Here is a 17,940-nt window from a genome sequence, read left to right on the forward strand (position 1 = left end):
GAGAAGATACTGTCTGTTGTGCTACAACATTTGTTTCTGTAACACCAGTAAGTTCATATATGATTGGTAAGTAGGTGGGGTAATGATGTCAATTTAATGGAGGTAATATTGGTTCTTATTCCATTTTCCCCAACAAGCTAATGTTTTGTGTTATTAAGTAGCAGCGAGTAAACAGAATATACAGAGTTGAATGTTGCGTGCACCGTGCATGGTGCCCATTCACCTCGATTTGGCCTCTGTTCTCAATTGAGACATGTGCTTTATCTTAAAAATCATTTATTGCACTTTTTGCCTTTTCTTCATTATTCAGCAGCTCCAACCCCCCTTGTAACACTTTCTGTCAAGCTGTCTTTTTTTTTTTAATTGTTATTTAAAGACAAAGTATTTTATTTACTCTGGTATTTTTATTAGGAATTTAAAATATCTTTTTTAAACTGTCCTAGTATTTTTAACTGGGGTTGTTAGTGATTTTGCTAGGCTCTGGTTACAAAGTTGCAACAGGTTTTGAGAAGTCAAACCTAATGTATTTTCTCTGTAAGCTCTACTTTTTGGGGAACACAGTTTTACAGAAAGTACTGTTTCTAGAAAGTACTTTTTAAAATTTTTTATATTTTTTATTAACATATAATGTATTAGCCCAAGGGGTACAGGTCTGTTTATCGCCAGGTTTACACTTCATAGCGCTCATCATATCACATACCTACCCCAGTGTCCATAACCCCACTACCCTCTTCCTATAGAAAGTATTTTTTTTAATTTTAATTTTTTTTTTAAAGATTTTATTTATTTATTTGACAGATCACAAGTAGGCAGAGAGGCAGGTGGGCGGGGGGGAGCAGGCTCCCTGCTGAGCAGAGAGCCCGATGCGGGGCTCGATCCCAGGACCCTGGGATCATGACCCGAGCCGAAGGCAGATGCTTTAACCCACTGAGCCACCCAGGCGCCCCAGAAAGTTTTTTTTTTTTTTTTTAAGATTTTTTATTTATTTATTTGGCAGACAGATCACAAGTAGGCAGAGAGGCAGGCAGAGAGAGAGGGGGAAGCAGGCTCTGAGCAGAGAGCCCGATGTGAGGCCCGATCCCAGGACCCTGAGATCATGACCTGAGCTGAAGGCAGAGGCTTAACCCACCAAGCCACCCAGGCGCCCCGAAAGTATTTTTTTAAAAAGATTTATTTATTAGTTGTAGAGAGCCAGCACAAGTGGGAGGGGCAGCGGGAAAGGAAGAGAGAATCTTAATCAGCGAGCACTGATGAAACTTAAACACAGAGCACAGAGCCTGCGGCAGGGCTGGAGACCATGACCTAGGCCGAAACCAAGAGTTGGATGCCCAACCCACTGTGCCCCCCAGGCTCCCCCTTATTTCAGATTTTTGTAGAAACTCCCCTTTTGCAACATATATCTGACAAAGGACTGAAGTGCTTTATCAATACTAAGCCACAGTTATTTCACACTTTAACTTACTGTCTGCAATTGGATTGTATCTTACAGTAGATGGAATCTTTTGATTTTAATTGCCAGGTTTTTTTTTCTTTTTTTAGTGATAAAATAGTGGTGCATTTTGGAAGCTGTTAATTACTTAGATTTGATAAAGTACTATAGTAAAGAACTACAAATCAAGTTTTAGAAGACAGGCACCCCAACAGAGAAGTGGCAAAAGCCGTGAACAGTCACTTCACAACAGAAGAAATCTCTATGGCTAGTAGATACTTGAAAAAGAACGTGCGATTCCGTAAATCAGCCGCACGTTAAATACACAGTGAGATGCCTTCACATGGTGGTGGAAGTTTAAAAACCTGACTACAAGTGTTAATGTGGACATAAAAGGATGCATATGGCATGATTCCGTTCATATGAAGTTACAAAAGAGGCAAAACTAAGCTGTAGAATGCATTATGTAATTGGTAAAACAAACAACATTTTAAAGAAGAATGGAAATCGGCATCACAAATATCAAGATTGGAGGAAGGAGAGATTTATGATTGCAGGTGTACAAGGGGGCTTTTGGTCTCCTGGTGATACTCTGCTTCTTCACTTGGGTGGGTTTGCTTTATTATTACTTGTTAAACTTTACATATATGTCTTATACACCTGTCTGTATATTTCAGGATAAAACACAAAAAGGGGAATGATCAGCTACATCAAATGTTGCTGCAAGGTTAGGTATTATGAGGACTGAGACTTAAGTATTGGGCTAAGCAAAGTGGAGACCTCTGATGAACACAGCACATTGTCTCAGTGGAGTGGTGGGACAGTGATCTGATTGGATTGGGCTTGAGAAACGGAGAAAAGAGGAGTTGGAGACCATGAGTAAACAGAACTTGGAGGAATTTTTATGTAAAAAGAAATACAGTAGGGACTGGAGGTGATATAGAAAGCTTTACATTAAATATGTAGAGTATCAGGAGAATATCAAGATAAATTTTCTGGAATGCTGAAGGCAATAGGGTAGGGTAAACGTAAGGTGAGAACTTCTTACATGTATGGGATTACCCATTTTTGGAGAGAGGATGTGAAAATTTGTAAAACCTATATTGGTAGAGAATTAACATTTAAGCCCTTTTTAAGTCTTGGAAATATATGTATGTGTGTCACACATAATATTTCATTTTTGCTAGTGGAAAGAATCATGAACATCATCTTGCTTAACACCACTTTGCAGAAAGAGAATGAGGCTCAGAGGGATTAAGTGCTTGCTTAAAATTGTACCATTACTAACAATCCCCCACTAAAACAGAGTAGCTTGCCCCTCGGACCAGTGCTCTTTTTATAGTATTATCTATAATACAGTTTGCTCTTAAATCGGGTTTTTCAGGTTTTATATAATCAGGATATTTCATAGTGGAGTTTATTTGGATAATATTCCTATTAGCCTTTGTTGCATAACAAATCACCCCAGAATTTAATGGCTTAAAATAAGCATCATGTATTATTTCTCATGAGTCTGTGAGTTAGATGAGCTCAACTGGGGTCACTCATGTGGCCGCAGTCATTGGCACCTTCACTGGAGTTAGAGGGGCTAAAATGGCCTCACTCACATGTCTAGAACCTTGGTGCTATTTGTTGGCTGGGGCTCTCTCATCGTAGTGTAACCTGGACTTCCATACTTGGTGGTGGAACCATTCCAAGAAAACAAAGATGGAAGTCTAGACTCCTGAACCCATACATCATCACATCCTCTGCATTAAATTTTTCAAAGCAATCATAAATCCAGTCCGGATTTCAGATGAAGCAGCAAGCTGCCCCATCTCTTGATAAGAGGAGGTACAAAATATTGTGGCCATGTTTTCCTATCATAGATAATTATAAATTTTAGTCATTAAATTTATTTTCCAATGTTAATTTTTAGTTAATATGAAGCTAAAAGCTATTGATTTGGGGAATCTAACAATGTAGTTTAGCCAATGCATGAGAAAACAAATTTGACAATGACAAAAATATCTTAACAAAAGAAAGTTCTGTTTCGAGCTTTTTTATCCTTTGTGATATAAAACAGATAAAAGAAATGCTCATTTTTTAATAAAAAGTTGGGTAAGAACAAGGGAAAAACTACTGAATATAATCTCTGGTGCTTATAGTATTGGCTAAATCATTTTCTAAGATTGTTACTGTTAATGTTTTATTGTCTTTGTGGATTTTTTTCATGTTACACGATATAATAGAATGTAATACAACTAAAAAGCAATTAATAATTTCCCATTAATTATAACATAGTGTATTAATACACATATATAATATATAATATTATTTCCAGATACTGTGCCAATTATATTTGTGTAAAGTTTCATGTAATTTACTTGACAACTGTCTATATTGAGTACCTACTATGATTTCACTGTGTTAAGACTTGGGACTGTTATTCTGAACCATGTAGACATGATTCCTTCATGTTCCATCCCAGGAAGGAATCAGGGAAGGTTCTCTAAAGAAACTTCTTAAGCCAGGATGTAAAGGATGAGTAGATAGGTTTAGCTGAGGTAAGAGTGGGAAAGGGAAGAGGAAGTCTTCCAGGGAAAGGGATGACTTGGACAAAGTCCTTGTGGAGGTAAGCAAGTTCAAGAAACATTAAAAGAACTTTAAAAAGTCCCCCCAAACAAACGAAAAACAAATTATGGCTAAAGCCTAGAATGTGAAAGGGGTGAGGCAAGAAAGAACCTGAAGAGGATTTTCATACTGAAGATCATGGGAAACCTTTGATAGAGATTTTTTGTTCAGATCATTGTTTTGGAGAAGTCACTGGCTGCAGTTCAGGTAAGGGACATAGCCGGGGAAGAGTAAGTGTTGACCCTATGAGACCAACATTACAGACCATACATAGTGATATGAATTAGGTGAGTGTGAGAATGAAGAAAAGTGTATAAATCCTAGACATATTGAGGAGATTGAATCAACCCGATTTACTGACCAGATGTGGAATGGAGAGAGGAACCCAAGATGGCGGACTCTCCGCCCTCTGGCATGGAGTGCCATTAACGACTAGGGAGCATAAGTGGAGGAACAGTTTTGAGAAGGCATTCTTGTGCAGGATTTGCTACAATATCCCAAATCTGTTTTGAGGCTAAATCCTTCGGTCTCTTCTTTGTATTCTCTACTATTTGAAATAATGTTTTCAGTATCAGTTCACAAAAATGTTGGTTCATATTCAGGAAAACTCAGTCACATGTAGCAATGCTGCCATAACCTGACTTTATACTTCTGATCTGAAAGATTTTACTTTAGTGTGAATTCCTTGATAGGAATTTGCTATTCTGTTGCCATAGTGTATTTCATTAAATAATGTACTTCTTAAATTTTTGAAATTACTTAAAGAGAATAATGGCTGAGAAGCAATATGTGAGTACCTATCTTAAGCCTTAAGCCTTTTATTCATTAAACTAAAGTAATCTCATAATTAATATTTGTCCAAATTTTAAAACTTAAGTATGTTAAAAGAACTTTTAAAAATTGTTTCTGTTTTGATTTATACCAGAAAAAAGTACATAAGGTATCTTGATAAAAATGAAATCTGTATACACCTGAAACTAATATTGTATGTCAACTATACTTAAATTTAAAAAAAAAGAATAACCATGTCCCACAAAATATGAAGTCTTATCATTTGTGGATTTCTCTTTCCTTCAGATGTTAAGTGGTGATAATTGAGGTGATAGAAAGTTAGCTTCCTTTGACAGTAGAAATCTGTTAGTCTTTGTAGTTTGAATTTCATAGCTATCTGTAGATTATATTAAAGTATATTTAGTCATCCTACATTATTGTCCTACTTTCACCTAAAAACATTGCCTAAAATTTTCTGATCCTCATTCTAGAAGGTACCATATATTCAGTAGTGTGTTTTCTCCCATGTGTTCTCTATAGACTGTATTTTCTATTCTCAATATTTTGTAAGTTTAAAGCAACCTGTTTTTTTTCTTTTTTTTTTTCCCTTAGGCACTACAAGGGCCCCCAGGGATGGGGAAGTACCAGGGGTGGACTATAATTTCATTTCTGTTGAACAGTTCAAAGCACTGGAAGAGAGTGGAGCATTATTAGAAAGTGGAACATATGATGGTATGTCCCCAAATACTAACAACAGCAGCAACCCAGGAAACTATCTAAATGGCTGGAATTACTTCAAAGGGAATTTGATTAGTAAAGTACCATTTTTTTTAAGTTGTTTTCTCTTTGTCTTTGGGAACGTTTTCTTTTGGTGAGCCGTATGTAATTTACAACCTAAAATGGGATTAAATAGCAAGCAGAAGCATTCCATCATATTATAAAGCTGATTGTGAAGAATATACTGAAAGCCTTCAAACCAGACAGTTAGCATATTTTGTAGTAATTCATATTCATCATATGAACTCAACAAGTGTTTATTGTTTGCTTTCTATTTGTGGTTAGGATTCCAAATGCTGTGCACTTTAAATAATCTATAGTGTGGCTCTCTTGGAGAAAAGAGAATATAGATTGGGGGGAAAACAACAAAAATGGAATAATTGGTTTTCTTTTCATATCTCTTCTCTACTCATTTCTGGGAAGTAGAGGCTCACTCAGTTTCAATTTTTAAATGATGCTGTGTTCCATCCTTTGTTCTCCCTTCCCTGGCACGCTTGTCCACTCCCAATAGCATGCAGTACTTCTCCGTCATTGCTTTCTCGTGCAGTGGTAGTGGCCTTTTCCACAGGCCTGGTGGGAAAGCCGTATCACGTCTTTCTTAGCAGTATCTTAATGCCTAGAGATGGTTCAGTAGTGTTCAATAAACACTAACCTTGAATTCCACATATCCAAGTCTGCACTGGTGTTCTAGGCAAAAGAATAATTCTTTGTAATTTCTCTTTAGCTGCATCCTGGGCTCAAAATGATGGAGTCATCATTTACTCCTTCCCTCTCCTTGGAGTTCCCATCTGTCTGTCACCAAATCTGGTCATTTCTTTCTCTGTAACAGCTTTCATGATGCCTTTCTTTTCACTCACACCTCTTCACAGGCTCCAGACAAGCTCATGTCTGGGCTACTGCGGCCGTGCCTTCCCTCTGTCCAACCCACCTGCCCATTGCTGTCATGCTTGTCTACCCCTAGTGCTGCCCTGCTTGTGTCTGTCCTCTTCAGAGTCTCCCGAGATCTCCTTTTTGCCTGCTCATGTATGCTGTGGTTTGTCTGCTTTCTCACAAAATGTGTCTTGTGTGCACGCATGTATTATTTGCATCAGGACTGTGCTCTCGATCTCATCCAGTTTTTAACTGTTCTCCGTTATTTCAGAGTTTCTTAGATTCATTCATGTCACTGCCCTATATTTACATGTAATCATTGCCTTTTAATCACTGCACAGTGCTCTGCTGCCTTCTACTGAACCCCTCTTCTAGTAACTGACTTCCAGATTGCTTCAAGTCCCCCTGCACCACCACAGATAGAGCCACAGCATCCTCTTCCTCTAGACCTGTGTGAGGATGTCCCCTACCCAGGGGCAGAATTGTCAGGTTATAAGGTCTGTGAGTACTTAGTCTGATGAAGGAGCCGTGGCAGCTCCGCCGCTGCATTCCCACGAGCCATGCTTGGGGGCTGGGTTCCTGTAGCACTAGAGGAAGGATTCCATGTTCTCACCGGCCTGCTCTATCATTTGACCAATCTGATGCTTGTAGAGTGGGAGCTCCTTTTAATTCTAGCTTCTCTGGTAGTCAGAGAGTTGGGAGTACCTTTTTCTATGCTTGTTGGTGTTTTGGACTTCTGCAAGTTTTTTCATTTGTGTCGTATATTTTTTTTAGGAGTGTGATCTCAATCCACATTCAAATTTATGGACATTCCTCAGATAGTTAGGTATTTATTTAGATGTTAATTCCTTATTGGACACAGATATTTTCTCCCGTTTTGTCACTTCATATGCTTGTCCATGTGTCTCTTTGTTAAGCAGAAATCCTTAATTTTTGTATGTCAGATTTATCACTGTTTTTCTTAGGGTTTGTGCTTTTAAAGTTTTCTTGAAGAAGTCCTGCTCTGTCCCTAGATCACAAAGGCATTCTCCTTCATTTTTCTCTGTTAAGTATAAAAACATGGGAGATGACAAAGTGGCATATTACATATTATTAATTGCTATGTGCTAAATTTAAAGGAAATGCAAATTGAGGTAGACCATTTCACACCCATAAGATTGACAGAAATTTTAAAGTCTGATAATTGTGGGAAGAAGAAACTCCCGTATGCTGGTGGCAGGAGTATAAAATGATACAATCCCTTTGGGGTGCATCTTGGCAATAGCTAGTAAATTTGAAGATGCACTTAACTCTTACCCAGAAGTTCCCTTTCTGGAAGCCTGCTCTAGAGAAATCCTTATCTATATGCCTACATAGTCACATATCAGAACAGTCATTACAGCATTATTTGAAATAGGGAGAGAACAGAAACAGCTCTGTTTTAGTAGGGGAATTCATAATATTTACTTTAACTTGTTCATGAAAATGGACTATTATACAGCAATTAAGTAAACTTGAATCTACATATATGAACAGGAACAAGTCTTAGAAATATAATTGTGTAAAAGGAAAGTTACCAAAGAATATAGTACAGCATACTGTTTATAAAAAAAGATATGAAATGTTAGAAAAACCTTTATGAATCTTTAATGAAAACAATGGTATTTACATATTATGTATGCATATACATTCATCCTAATTGTACACAATGTGCAGGGAAATGATACATACCAACTTCAGGACAACTCAGGGAGAGCATGGGAAGGACTGACAGGAAGTTAGGACCTTAATTGAACATGTGACCGTGTAAGTATGTCCTTAAACAGGGAGAAAATGGAGACCTGAGAGGAATCTAGCAAAAATTAAATAAGTAAATAAATAAATAAGTTTCTAATATAATTATCTGTGATTTTGTATGTATTTAAAATATTTGATAGTTGGTAGTTCTATTTGAAAAATGAAAAAAACCTTCAGAGAAGAAAAAAGAGGTGGGAAAAAAAACCCCTCCAAAACAGTTTCAAAAAGATGAAAACCTTTTTCTGTCATTAACTATAGTCAAGATTCACAGACCATGTCATTTTTATGCCTTGCTGTGTCTCAAATCTTGATATTTACCAACAACTCAAGAAAAATAGACCCAATTTCCTTATAAGCAATGCTAGTTTTTTTAAGTCCAATAATTATGTTTAAATAAGGAAGTGCCAGAATTTATTATGAAGTCCTAAAATCTTAATGATCATGGGTGGCAATCAAAATATCCTGAATTTGTCTGATTTCACCCTAGAAAACAGGTAAACTTCCTAGAGTGAGATAATAATTACTAAGACTACACAGTAAAACATGTGTCTAATGTTGCTACTAAAACTATTATCCTTAGGGAAGGGGGATTTTTTATTTTTGTCATAGAATGTCCAGATTCCTGGGTAGTGTGATCGTTGGACACAATGCAGGAAAAATTGAGATCCTGGAGCATCCTGTTCCACAACCAGACCTCTCTTTGGAATGTTTCTGGGTCCTCCATCCCAGAGAAGTGTGAGCTGGCCTCTTTACTGGGTCCTGTTTTACTCTGGGCTAGAAAGTTTGCAGAGACCCTCTGAGTCTGTTTTAATACAAATCTTTGCATCCATCTGCGTGATGGGTAACTCTATTTCAAATGTGGACTTGGGAGCAAGGGAGTACTTGAGTGGGGAGAGAGGCAAGATGTAGTTGAAAAATTTTTTGGTTTGATTTCATTGTTTTGTCTTGAATATTTTAATGACAATCACCACCCAAAGTCAGATGTCCAAAGAATTTATCTTAATGCTTTTCCCACAAGGCACACACATATGGCTCAAGGTAAATTGATTTGTAGATTTGCCTCTGTATGGTGGTGAACAACCTATGCTTTTTTTCATCAGAGACAAGTAATTCATTATATACCCCATTGATTTATTTTATGTGATGAGCATCTTAACTGCCTCTTTAGGAGTCCAGGAATTTGATTAGAAGGTGTGATTTTAAAAATAAATAAATGAAAGAAGAGTGTGAATATTTTATTCCCTAACTATATCTTCCGATAGCATTAGCATAGTGGCTGGCTGATAAAAGGTAGAAACTAGCAGGAGCCACAGATTGTTAATGTAGCTAGAACTTTCGAGTGGTTTTCCATTGTATTTGGCTCCCTACTGGGAACTGCGTGACGAATTAAGATATTCAGTTGTTTTCATCCTACTCTGGAACATTTATTTTTACTGTGAAAATTCCTGATCTTCAAGACGTAGAATATTAAAGTATTTCTTGCTTTCCTGAGAGTAAGCCAATAGTGAATTATGCTAATAATGTCTCTATTTGTTCAATAAATTGTCAAATAAAATAATTAGAATGCTCAGAGAACCTAAAAATTACTTTTATATAAACAGCCTACATTTCAGCACACACTGGTTCTTAGCTTTATCCTTTACCCACATATTTCCTCATTTTACCAAAATAGTTCATTATGTTACACATCAGAACAAAATTATTTGAGTCCGTTTTCTCTTCTTTTACTCCCACTTCTTATGCCAGTTAGTCTTACATGAGAGCATTGATGCATTTAAATTCACAAATCAGGCCCTAATTTAGGGCCCATGCAAAGCAAGCCCTGTAGGAATAAATAATCTATGTACATAAAGTCAACTTCCTATCCTTAGTACAAATAGTATTAAAAAGTTAGCGTTAGAATATACATGGTGAAGGACACTTGAGAAATTAATTCTTCTGTTTTCTCCCTCCTCCACTCCCAGGAAGAAGTGTTTGGGTTTCCTTTTGGCCATTCAGAAACCTTGGTATAAAACAGCAGGGCAGAGACATGGGATCATTTTGTTCTGACTCTCAGTTCAACATCAGTCCTTTCAGCTGCCTATTTCGTCCATTTCAGGAAACTTCTATGGAACTCCCAAGCCTCCAGCAGAACCCAGCCCTTTCCAGCCAGATCCCGTTGATCAGGTCCTCTTTGATAATGAGTTTGACACAGAATCCCAAAGAAAACGAACTACATCTGTCAGCAAGATGGAAAGAATGGACAGCTCTCTACCTGAAGAGGAAGAAGACGAGGACAAGGACGCTGTCAATGGCAGTGGAACTGCAGGTTTGTAAATAGATGAACAACTTCTCATTGATCTTCCGGGTTGGCTTGAACACGACATGGAACTGGAAGCAGTAGAATCTCTCCCAAAGCATGTGTAGAGCAAGTGATGCGATTCTGATTATTTGTAAAAGGTTGTGTGTGGAATGAAGTGTCTCTGTCAACCGTCTTACAAGCTGAGGTGAGGTTGCACCAAGTGGCAGTTGTGATCAGTCCGTGATAAGCTATCATTAGAAATAACATAACCTGCCATGATCCCACTGCTTGAAAGATTTGAGGTTCTGGGAGATGAGAATCTGGTTGGCCTACATTGTACTTTACAGGATATGAACAAAATACAGTTTTAAGATACAGGCTTCAACTAAAAACATGCCAGTAAAAATTATCTGAAAGATGTGTTAGCGCTATGTTGAGTTTAAATTCTGAACCACTAAAAAAAAAAAAAAATTTTTTTTTTCCAAACCTCTCTTATTTTTCATTAAATGCAAAACCAACAGAAATTTAGTGGTGAAGAATCTTCCTTCGAGTACCCCCTTAAAAATGCGGTGGTTGCTTGGAAGACTCTTACCCTTCTAATTGAGCATATAAGTAGGAAGCTACAGAAACTCAGCAGAACTAATTCCGGGCTGTTTATTATAATATGTTTATTCAAAACACTACAAGATGAGCTTCACGAGGGCTGGAAGTTTTGCTTGTTTTGTTCATTGCTGTAATCCTTGCACCATAAACAGTGCCTGGCACAAAGTAGGAACGAAGAAAAATATTTCCTTGATACCCAATAAATGGATGAATTTGATCACCTCCCCAAATTTGCAGAACCCATTACCATATTATTTTCCCAAAGCATCTGTGTTTTCTTTCATCAGCTACTAAAATTTACCGTCTTAATATGTCCATTGTGTCATGCTGTGGAGTGTGAGTCCTGTCTTACAGTCCTAACATCTCACATAGTTACGCCACATAATATGTTTGATGTTAAATTAATTACCCCAGTATACTTGGGTGTAGAGACTGAAAAGAGGCCTGAAAAGGTTTAGGTGAATTCAGTCTAATTCTTTACGGGCGTTTAGTTAAGGGAAATCATCACACAGTACAGCCTTTTGATGTTGATATCAGCTTTGTTCTCCCACTAAGTGAAATCTGTTAACATTTTTAAATGTTTAAGACTGGGATTAGAGACCATAAATCTGTCCCAAGGTGGGAATTTACATATTCTCATTTGGGGCGGGGGGTGGGGGGTGGGGGGTGGTGGTCTCTTTTTACTTCCTAATGCGGTGCTTCTCAGTGACCACAGCAGTTTCTTCGGAAGGAAACCTCTCTGTGATCGGCATAGCTTTATGTTTGTCATATAAGCCTGTGGTTAAACCAGAGGTTACTAACTTTGTGCTGGTGATATTTAAAGGGTGAGTATCCAAGAGTGGGAGGCGGTTTGTATTGTGTGTGGGCACTTCCGCTGGATTATATATTTCTTTGTAAGAGAAAATATCCACACTATTTTAACGAAAAAAACAAAACAGAAATACAGAACTAAAAGCCCTTGGTCTTTTCTGAATAAGTACGAACTCTAGTTGTTAACTTACTGAAAGCTGTGGAAATGTGCTTTGTGTGTTGCTTTTGGGGACTAGAATTTCTGCCTTGAAAAATCAGAAAATTGTTGGCAATGGAAGGGGTGAGGGGATAGTTAAAGAATAATTTGTATACACCAGTATGTGTATTATTTTATATCTTGCTGAAGAATTCATGTGAGAATGCTAATATGCCCACATAGGAAGACATAGGTTATACAATAATGCTAAAACTTTTTTCCAAGTGTTGCTTGTTACATAAACAGTATTTTCAAGTCGTTGGCTATTAAGCAAACTCTCTCACACAGTCACCTCAACTGTGTTCAGACAAGTATGAGAGATCATATAGTTGCTTTTGTTTTCCTCCAACATACTTCTGTCCCAAGATTGTGACTCCCTTCCAGATTGATTTACAGATTGGGTGCCTTTTAATTTCTGTCACTTTTTTCCGCCTGGAGAATGAATCGTGTGTTTTATTCTAGCTACGCATTCAACAAATAGTTATTGAGCACCTGCCAGGCCACTAAGTGGTAGGCATTTTTCTAACAGCTAGGAATAAAGCACTGAACAAAACAGACAAAAACTCCTGTCTTCATGAACTTTGCCTTCTAGTGGGAGAGAAAGAATTATCCAACATGAATCAATGACATATGGCATATTAGAGAGTGCTAACAAGAAAAAGCAGAGGAGGAGAAGGATAAAAAGTGGTGGTGGCCAAAGTTTGTGATTTTAGGTAGAATAGCAGGAAAGATCTCACTGAGAAGAGGACTTTAAAAGAAGTGATGGTGTAAACTCAAAATATCTGGGAGGAGAACATTCCAGCCAGAGGGAATTTTAAGTACAACTGCCTTGAGGTGGGAGCATGCCTGGAATATTCAGACAAAGGCGAGGAAACCAATGTAGTTGGATTCAGTGTGGACAATGCATTATATGTGGTTGGAGCAGAGGGATGGAAGGAAATAGAACAACGAGCAATGAGATCAGTCGGATGGTGATTGGGGGCGTGTGGAAATGCATATTATGTGGGATCTTATACGTCGTCGGAAGAATTTGGCTTTTTAAAAAAAGAATTCTGCTTTTTATTCTGAGATGAGAAAACTTTAAGGGGTTTTGAGTAGAAGAGTACCATGATAAAACAGATTTTAAGAGGCTTATTCTGGCTACTGAATTGAAAATAGGCAGTAGGAGGGCAGGCATAAACAGCGATACTAGTTTAAGAGGTTATTGCAGTAATTTACGCGAGAGATAGTGGTTTGGACCTGATGAAAGCGTGACAGGGAAGTGGCCTGAGCCAGTAACATTTGCTGAGACTGGATTTGAGGTCTGAGAGCACAGGGTCAAAGATCACTTCAAGGTTTTTAACTTGAGTATCCAGAAGAATGGAATTGCCTTTATTGAGATGAGGTAGATTGTTGTCGTCGTTGTCTTTTTAAAGATTTTATTTATTTATTTGACAGAGAGAGATCAACAAGTAGGCCAAGAGGCGGGCAGAGAGGGAGGGGGAAGCAGGCTCCCTGCTGAACAGAGAGCCTGACGTGGGGCTCGATCCCAGGACCCTGAGATCATGACCTGAGCCGAAGGCAGAGGCTCAACCCACTGAGCCACCCAGGCACCCCGAGATGAGGTAGATTGTAAGAGGAGTCAGTTTGGGTTGGAAAAGTGTAGTAGGAGCTTCAGTTGGGATATTTTAAACTTGAGGTGCTTGTTAGACATCCAAATGCAAATGTCCTGTTTGAAGTTGGATCTAAAGTCTTCGTCTGGTCTGAAGACGCCTGTTGGGACATCATCAACAATACAGCATGTAGAGCAGTGAAACTGACTGAGATCACCAAAAGAGTAACTCTAGGAAGAGAAGAGGAAAGATCCAAAGACTGAACCCTGGGAAGGCCCTCTACGGTGTGGAGCTCAGGCAGACTAAGAAGGCACCAGGAAGGTAGAGGGGCCTAGAAGCCAGGGGAAGAGAATGATCAACTATGTCAGATGCCATCGATAGGTCAGATAAGATGGCTACTGAGAACTGATGGTTGGATTTCGCTTTGTGGACAAAACAGGGTCATCCAATGAGATGAGGGATGAGGGGGAAGTGATTGTAGATTTAAGAAGAGTATGAAACAGTTATCCAGGAGACTGTCAGAGTGAATGGACTAGAGGAATTTCCTGTGATTATCATACACCATTATATGCTCTCTTGAGGTTAGTGATCACGAATTAAAAGTGGACAAGTTACTGTAACGTGGGTCCAGCTGCATGTACTAACATAAAGTAGGTAGAAAGAGTTAAGCAGAGTTAGGCTTCACCCAGGCACATATGCTGAAGTAAGTTTGAGGCAGAGAAATTTGTAGCGTTTGCAAGGGAGCGACGATCGTGGCTGATCATGGAACTTAAGTTGCCTAAGTAGGGCGATGAGGACATGGCAAAGGCGCAGATGAGGGGTGAGGAATGGTGAAGGGTAGTAAGTAGCAGTAATAGTGGATTATAGGACTTGTTTGAATAAAGGACAGTGGGAGTAGAAGTACTATATGTAATGACATCTAAGTCCTCTTCTAAGATTCTGATTACCCACAGCTTGGAGGTGTAAGTTTGAAGCTCATGAATTGTGAATTCCCTAGACAGTAACCATATTTTAGTATTCTCACCTACCTTATGGGCGCTGGGACTCTCAAAGGATTGTGCTATCACCAACAGAGAATTATACTTAACAACAGAAAGTCTAGTGAGTGTAATTTTTTTTAAAAACTAGTATTATTTTAAAGGCCTGTGTTAAATGTGTGTGAGAGAGGTTTGTATAGCCGTTCAGAGCGTAGACCACCTAGATTTGAATCCTGACTTTGCTATTAGCAGCTGTGTGACCCTGACTAAGTTAACCCCACTGTGCCTTAGTTTCTTCATCTTCAGTCTAAAATACACGTGTCATAATAAATCATCACAGGGCTGCTGTGAGGACCATGAGTTCATATACGTAAAGTGCTTCAAGTATAGCCTGGTCCATGAAAGGACCCCCTAAGCCCCCCGCAGACATTTCTGTGGGTCGCACAGAACTTACGTATGTATTCTCAATATTCCCAATTGATTCTAGTATGGCTTTCGCTGCTTTCCCAGGCTGGTGTCAGAGGTGCTGTACTGGGTTGGTATCACTTAGCAGATGAAAAAAAATTCGGTACGTCTATTTGTTACCTCAAAAAATGATAGCAGAATGTGAATGTAATACACAAGGAAATTTGCATTAAACGTTTGGCATTTTGTTGGAAATGAAGAGAGCTGTTGGAAGGGAGTGTAACTTTACCTACTTTGTTCACTGCTCTGTGTTCAATGGCAGAAAGCAGAGAGAGGCATTCTGAGTCATCTGATTGGATGAAGACCATCCCGAGTTATAACCAAACAAACAGCTCCATGGACTTCAGAAACTATATGATGAGAGATGAGAATCTGGAACCACTGCCCAAAAACTGGGAGATGGCCTACACCGACACGGGGATGGTCTACTTCATTGAGTAAGCAAATGTCTGTATCTCTTTGAACATGCCCTGTTGCTGTGAGGCCTGTCTTCCCATTTCTTTATCCTCATTCGCAAGGCTTCAGTTTCTTTTGTCTTTCTTTAAAAAGATTTTTCATGCAAGTAACCATTGATTCTTTAATCTGATGACTTCCCTGGATATTTCATTTTTATTTGACTTGGATAAAGGAATCCTGTATTTGACTTACGGTTTTATAAAAACAGGAGGATTAATAGCAGGTTTATCACTAATAATGAAACCTGTAGGCACGGAGGGTATTTTGGCTTGCTGTTTTTTTAAACTTTGATAGGTGGTCCAATTTGCTGAGCATTTCAAGAATTACCACCCTGTGGAGGGAGAGCATATATATTATCTGAGCTGAATATTTTCTGTTCTGGATATATTCAGGCAATATAGTTGAATAATATGGGAATGAAATATCACTGATCCTCAGACTCATTGGTACCATATAAACTGACAAACCCTAATTTATGAGAAAGCAGTAGTAATGTAAATATAAATATATTTATGAAGCTATAGAATACCACATGTATTTGATCAACCTAAAATTTTATATGGTTTGCACCAGAGAATAATAATATGCCAGTAATTTTTTTGGAAGTTTCATTATGAAGCATTTTTATATTCTTATGCAACTATAATTCTCATCTTTAAAATAATTTGTACAGAGGCAGAATGTGAATGTAGTGAAGTTATAGAATATAACAGGTAAATAACAATTAAAATATTAAGGGCCGGACACTACAGTCAAGGAACATATACTTAAACATGAATTAGGGGTGGGAGACTTGAATCTGTTTCCTCATTTGGTCCCAAGTTCCACATCCTTCCCATAGACTGAGCCTCTTGCTTTTACCAAGTGGAATTACAGTATTTAAAAGACGTAGATTTTGTGTGCATTGTCTTCTTTTTACCATACATGGTACGTAATTGATTATATTATACACATGCATAAACATTAATGACAAGGATTATGCAAAACAGACAAAATCAGGTATACTTTTCTCTATGGACAATTTAAGGGGTTGTTCAAGAGTAACTTAGACTTTTGACTTTCATTCTGATTTTAGCACTAAATCCCCAAGTAAGATGTGGAGTCATTAGAAGTGCCTAGAGTATCTTCAGAAACAAAGTATGAGACATTGAACCTGACAGTACTTTATACTGTAAATGGGGATAAGTTAGTAAATTATAGAGAGGGGATAGAATTTACAAAAGAAATGCATTTATAGTTGAACATTGTTAAAATGCATGAAAGACCTAGATAGAAGTCCTGAAATCCTAAAACTCCTAAAAGAAGACACAGGGACAAAATTTCATGGCATTGAATTTGGCAAGGACTTCTTGGATATGACACACAAACTATAGGCAACAAAACCAAAAATAGACAAATGGGACTTGATCAAACTTAAAAACTGTACAGCAAAGGGAAGCAGTCAATGAGTGGGAAAACAACCGGCAGAATAGGAGCAAATATTTGCAAACCCGTATCTGATAAGGGGTTTGTAACCACAATATAGCTGACTAGTATTTGCTGCTGTAGCTGAAGTATTTGATCTGCGTTACTACTGCTGTTAAATCACGCCTCTGTAAGAAAATAGGTCTGTAGCCTTTAGCTATCATGTTTTGGGTCTAGCCCCTATGGACATTTCTTTACCTTGGGAAATATTGGGTAAAATCCTAGTAGATTGCCTACATCTGCTAATTTAGCAATAAAAATTTTGGAGCATTGGAAACAAAGTTAAGCTTTTCTCAAGTAGCAATTTTGAATTTGGTTCAGCAAGATACATACATGATTTTTTTTTTCCTAACAGTCTACATGCTGCTAAGCCTCTTTGGAGCCCTGATCCTTTTCACATTGCTAAAATTGATTTAACTGGCTTGAGTGTGGAGAAATTATCTCTTTGACAGAATGGATAACACAGACTTTCTAGAAACAATCCCAGTTTCTCCTATTCGGATTATCCATTATTCAGCATACAAAAGTGTTTCTACCACAATCTACCAGCTAGTTTCATACCTGGCAATGTGTAAGAAAGGAGTTGCATGGCCCAGAGTAACTCAGGAGTTAGAAAAGGCAGAGAAGGTACGATTAATTCCCTGAAGCCATTGGCTTAATTTCCTAAGAGTAATTAATATAAAGATTAAGGAGTTTAGCTCATGGTAAAAACACCGATGAAAGATAGTTTGTTCACACTGTTATTCTCACACTACTATGATAATAACTTTAATTTACATATCATTGTCTTCGGTATATTTTCCTCCATGGTGTTTTCTTTCTTTAATATCCTCGTGTTTCAGATGTTCGTACCGTACTGC

At 38.0% G+C, this 17,940-nt stretch overlaps 1 protein-coding gene across 2 annotated transcripts in view; it reads left to right on the forward strand.

The window, feature by feature from the left end:
- Positions 1-17,940, forward strand: part of LOC111143415 (membrane associated guanylate kinase, WW and PDZ domain containing 3) — a 230,891-nt gene that overhangs the window by 154,676 nt on the left and 58,275 nt on the right. For both annotated transcript variants that reach the window (XM_022497139.1, XM_022497141.1), the window contains exons 3-5: positions 5,426-5,545; positions 10,335-10,544; positions 15,423-15,597. In XM_022497139.1, coding sequence (XP_022352847.1) covers positions 5,426-5,545; positions 10,335-10,544; positions 15,423-15,597 — 505 coding nt within the window. The remainder of the gene's footprint in view (positions 1-5,425; positions 5,546-10,334; positions 10,545-15,422; positions 15,598-17,940) is intronic.

The sequence above is a fragment of the Enhydra lutris genome, unplaced genomic scaffold (assembly GCF_002288905.1).
Source record: "Enhydra lutris kenyoni isolate GAN:26980312 unplaced genomic scaffold, ASM228890v2 scaffoldscaffold9, whole genome shotgun sequence".
NCBI lineage: Eukaryota > Metazoa > Chordata > Mammalia > Carnivora > Mustelidae > Enhydra > Enhydra lutris.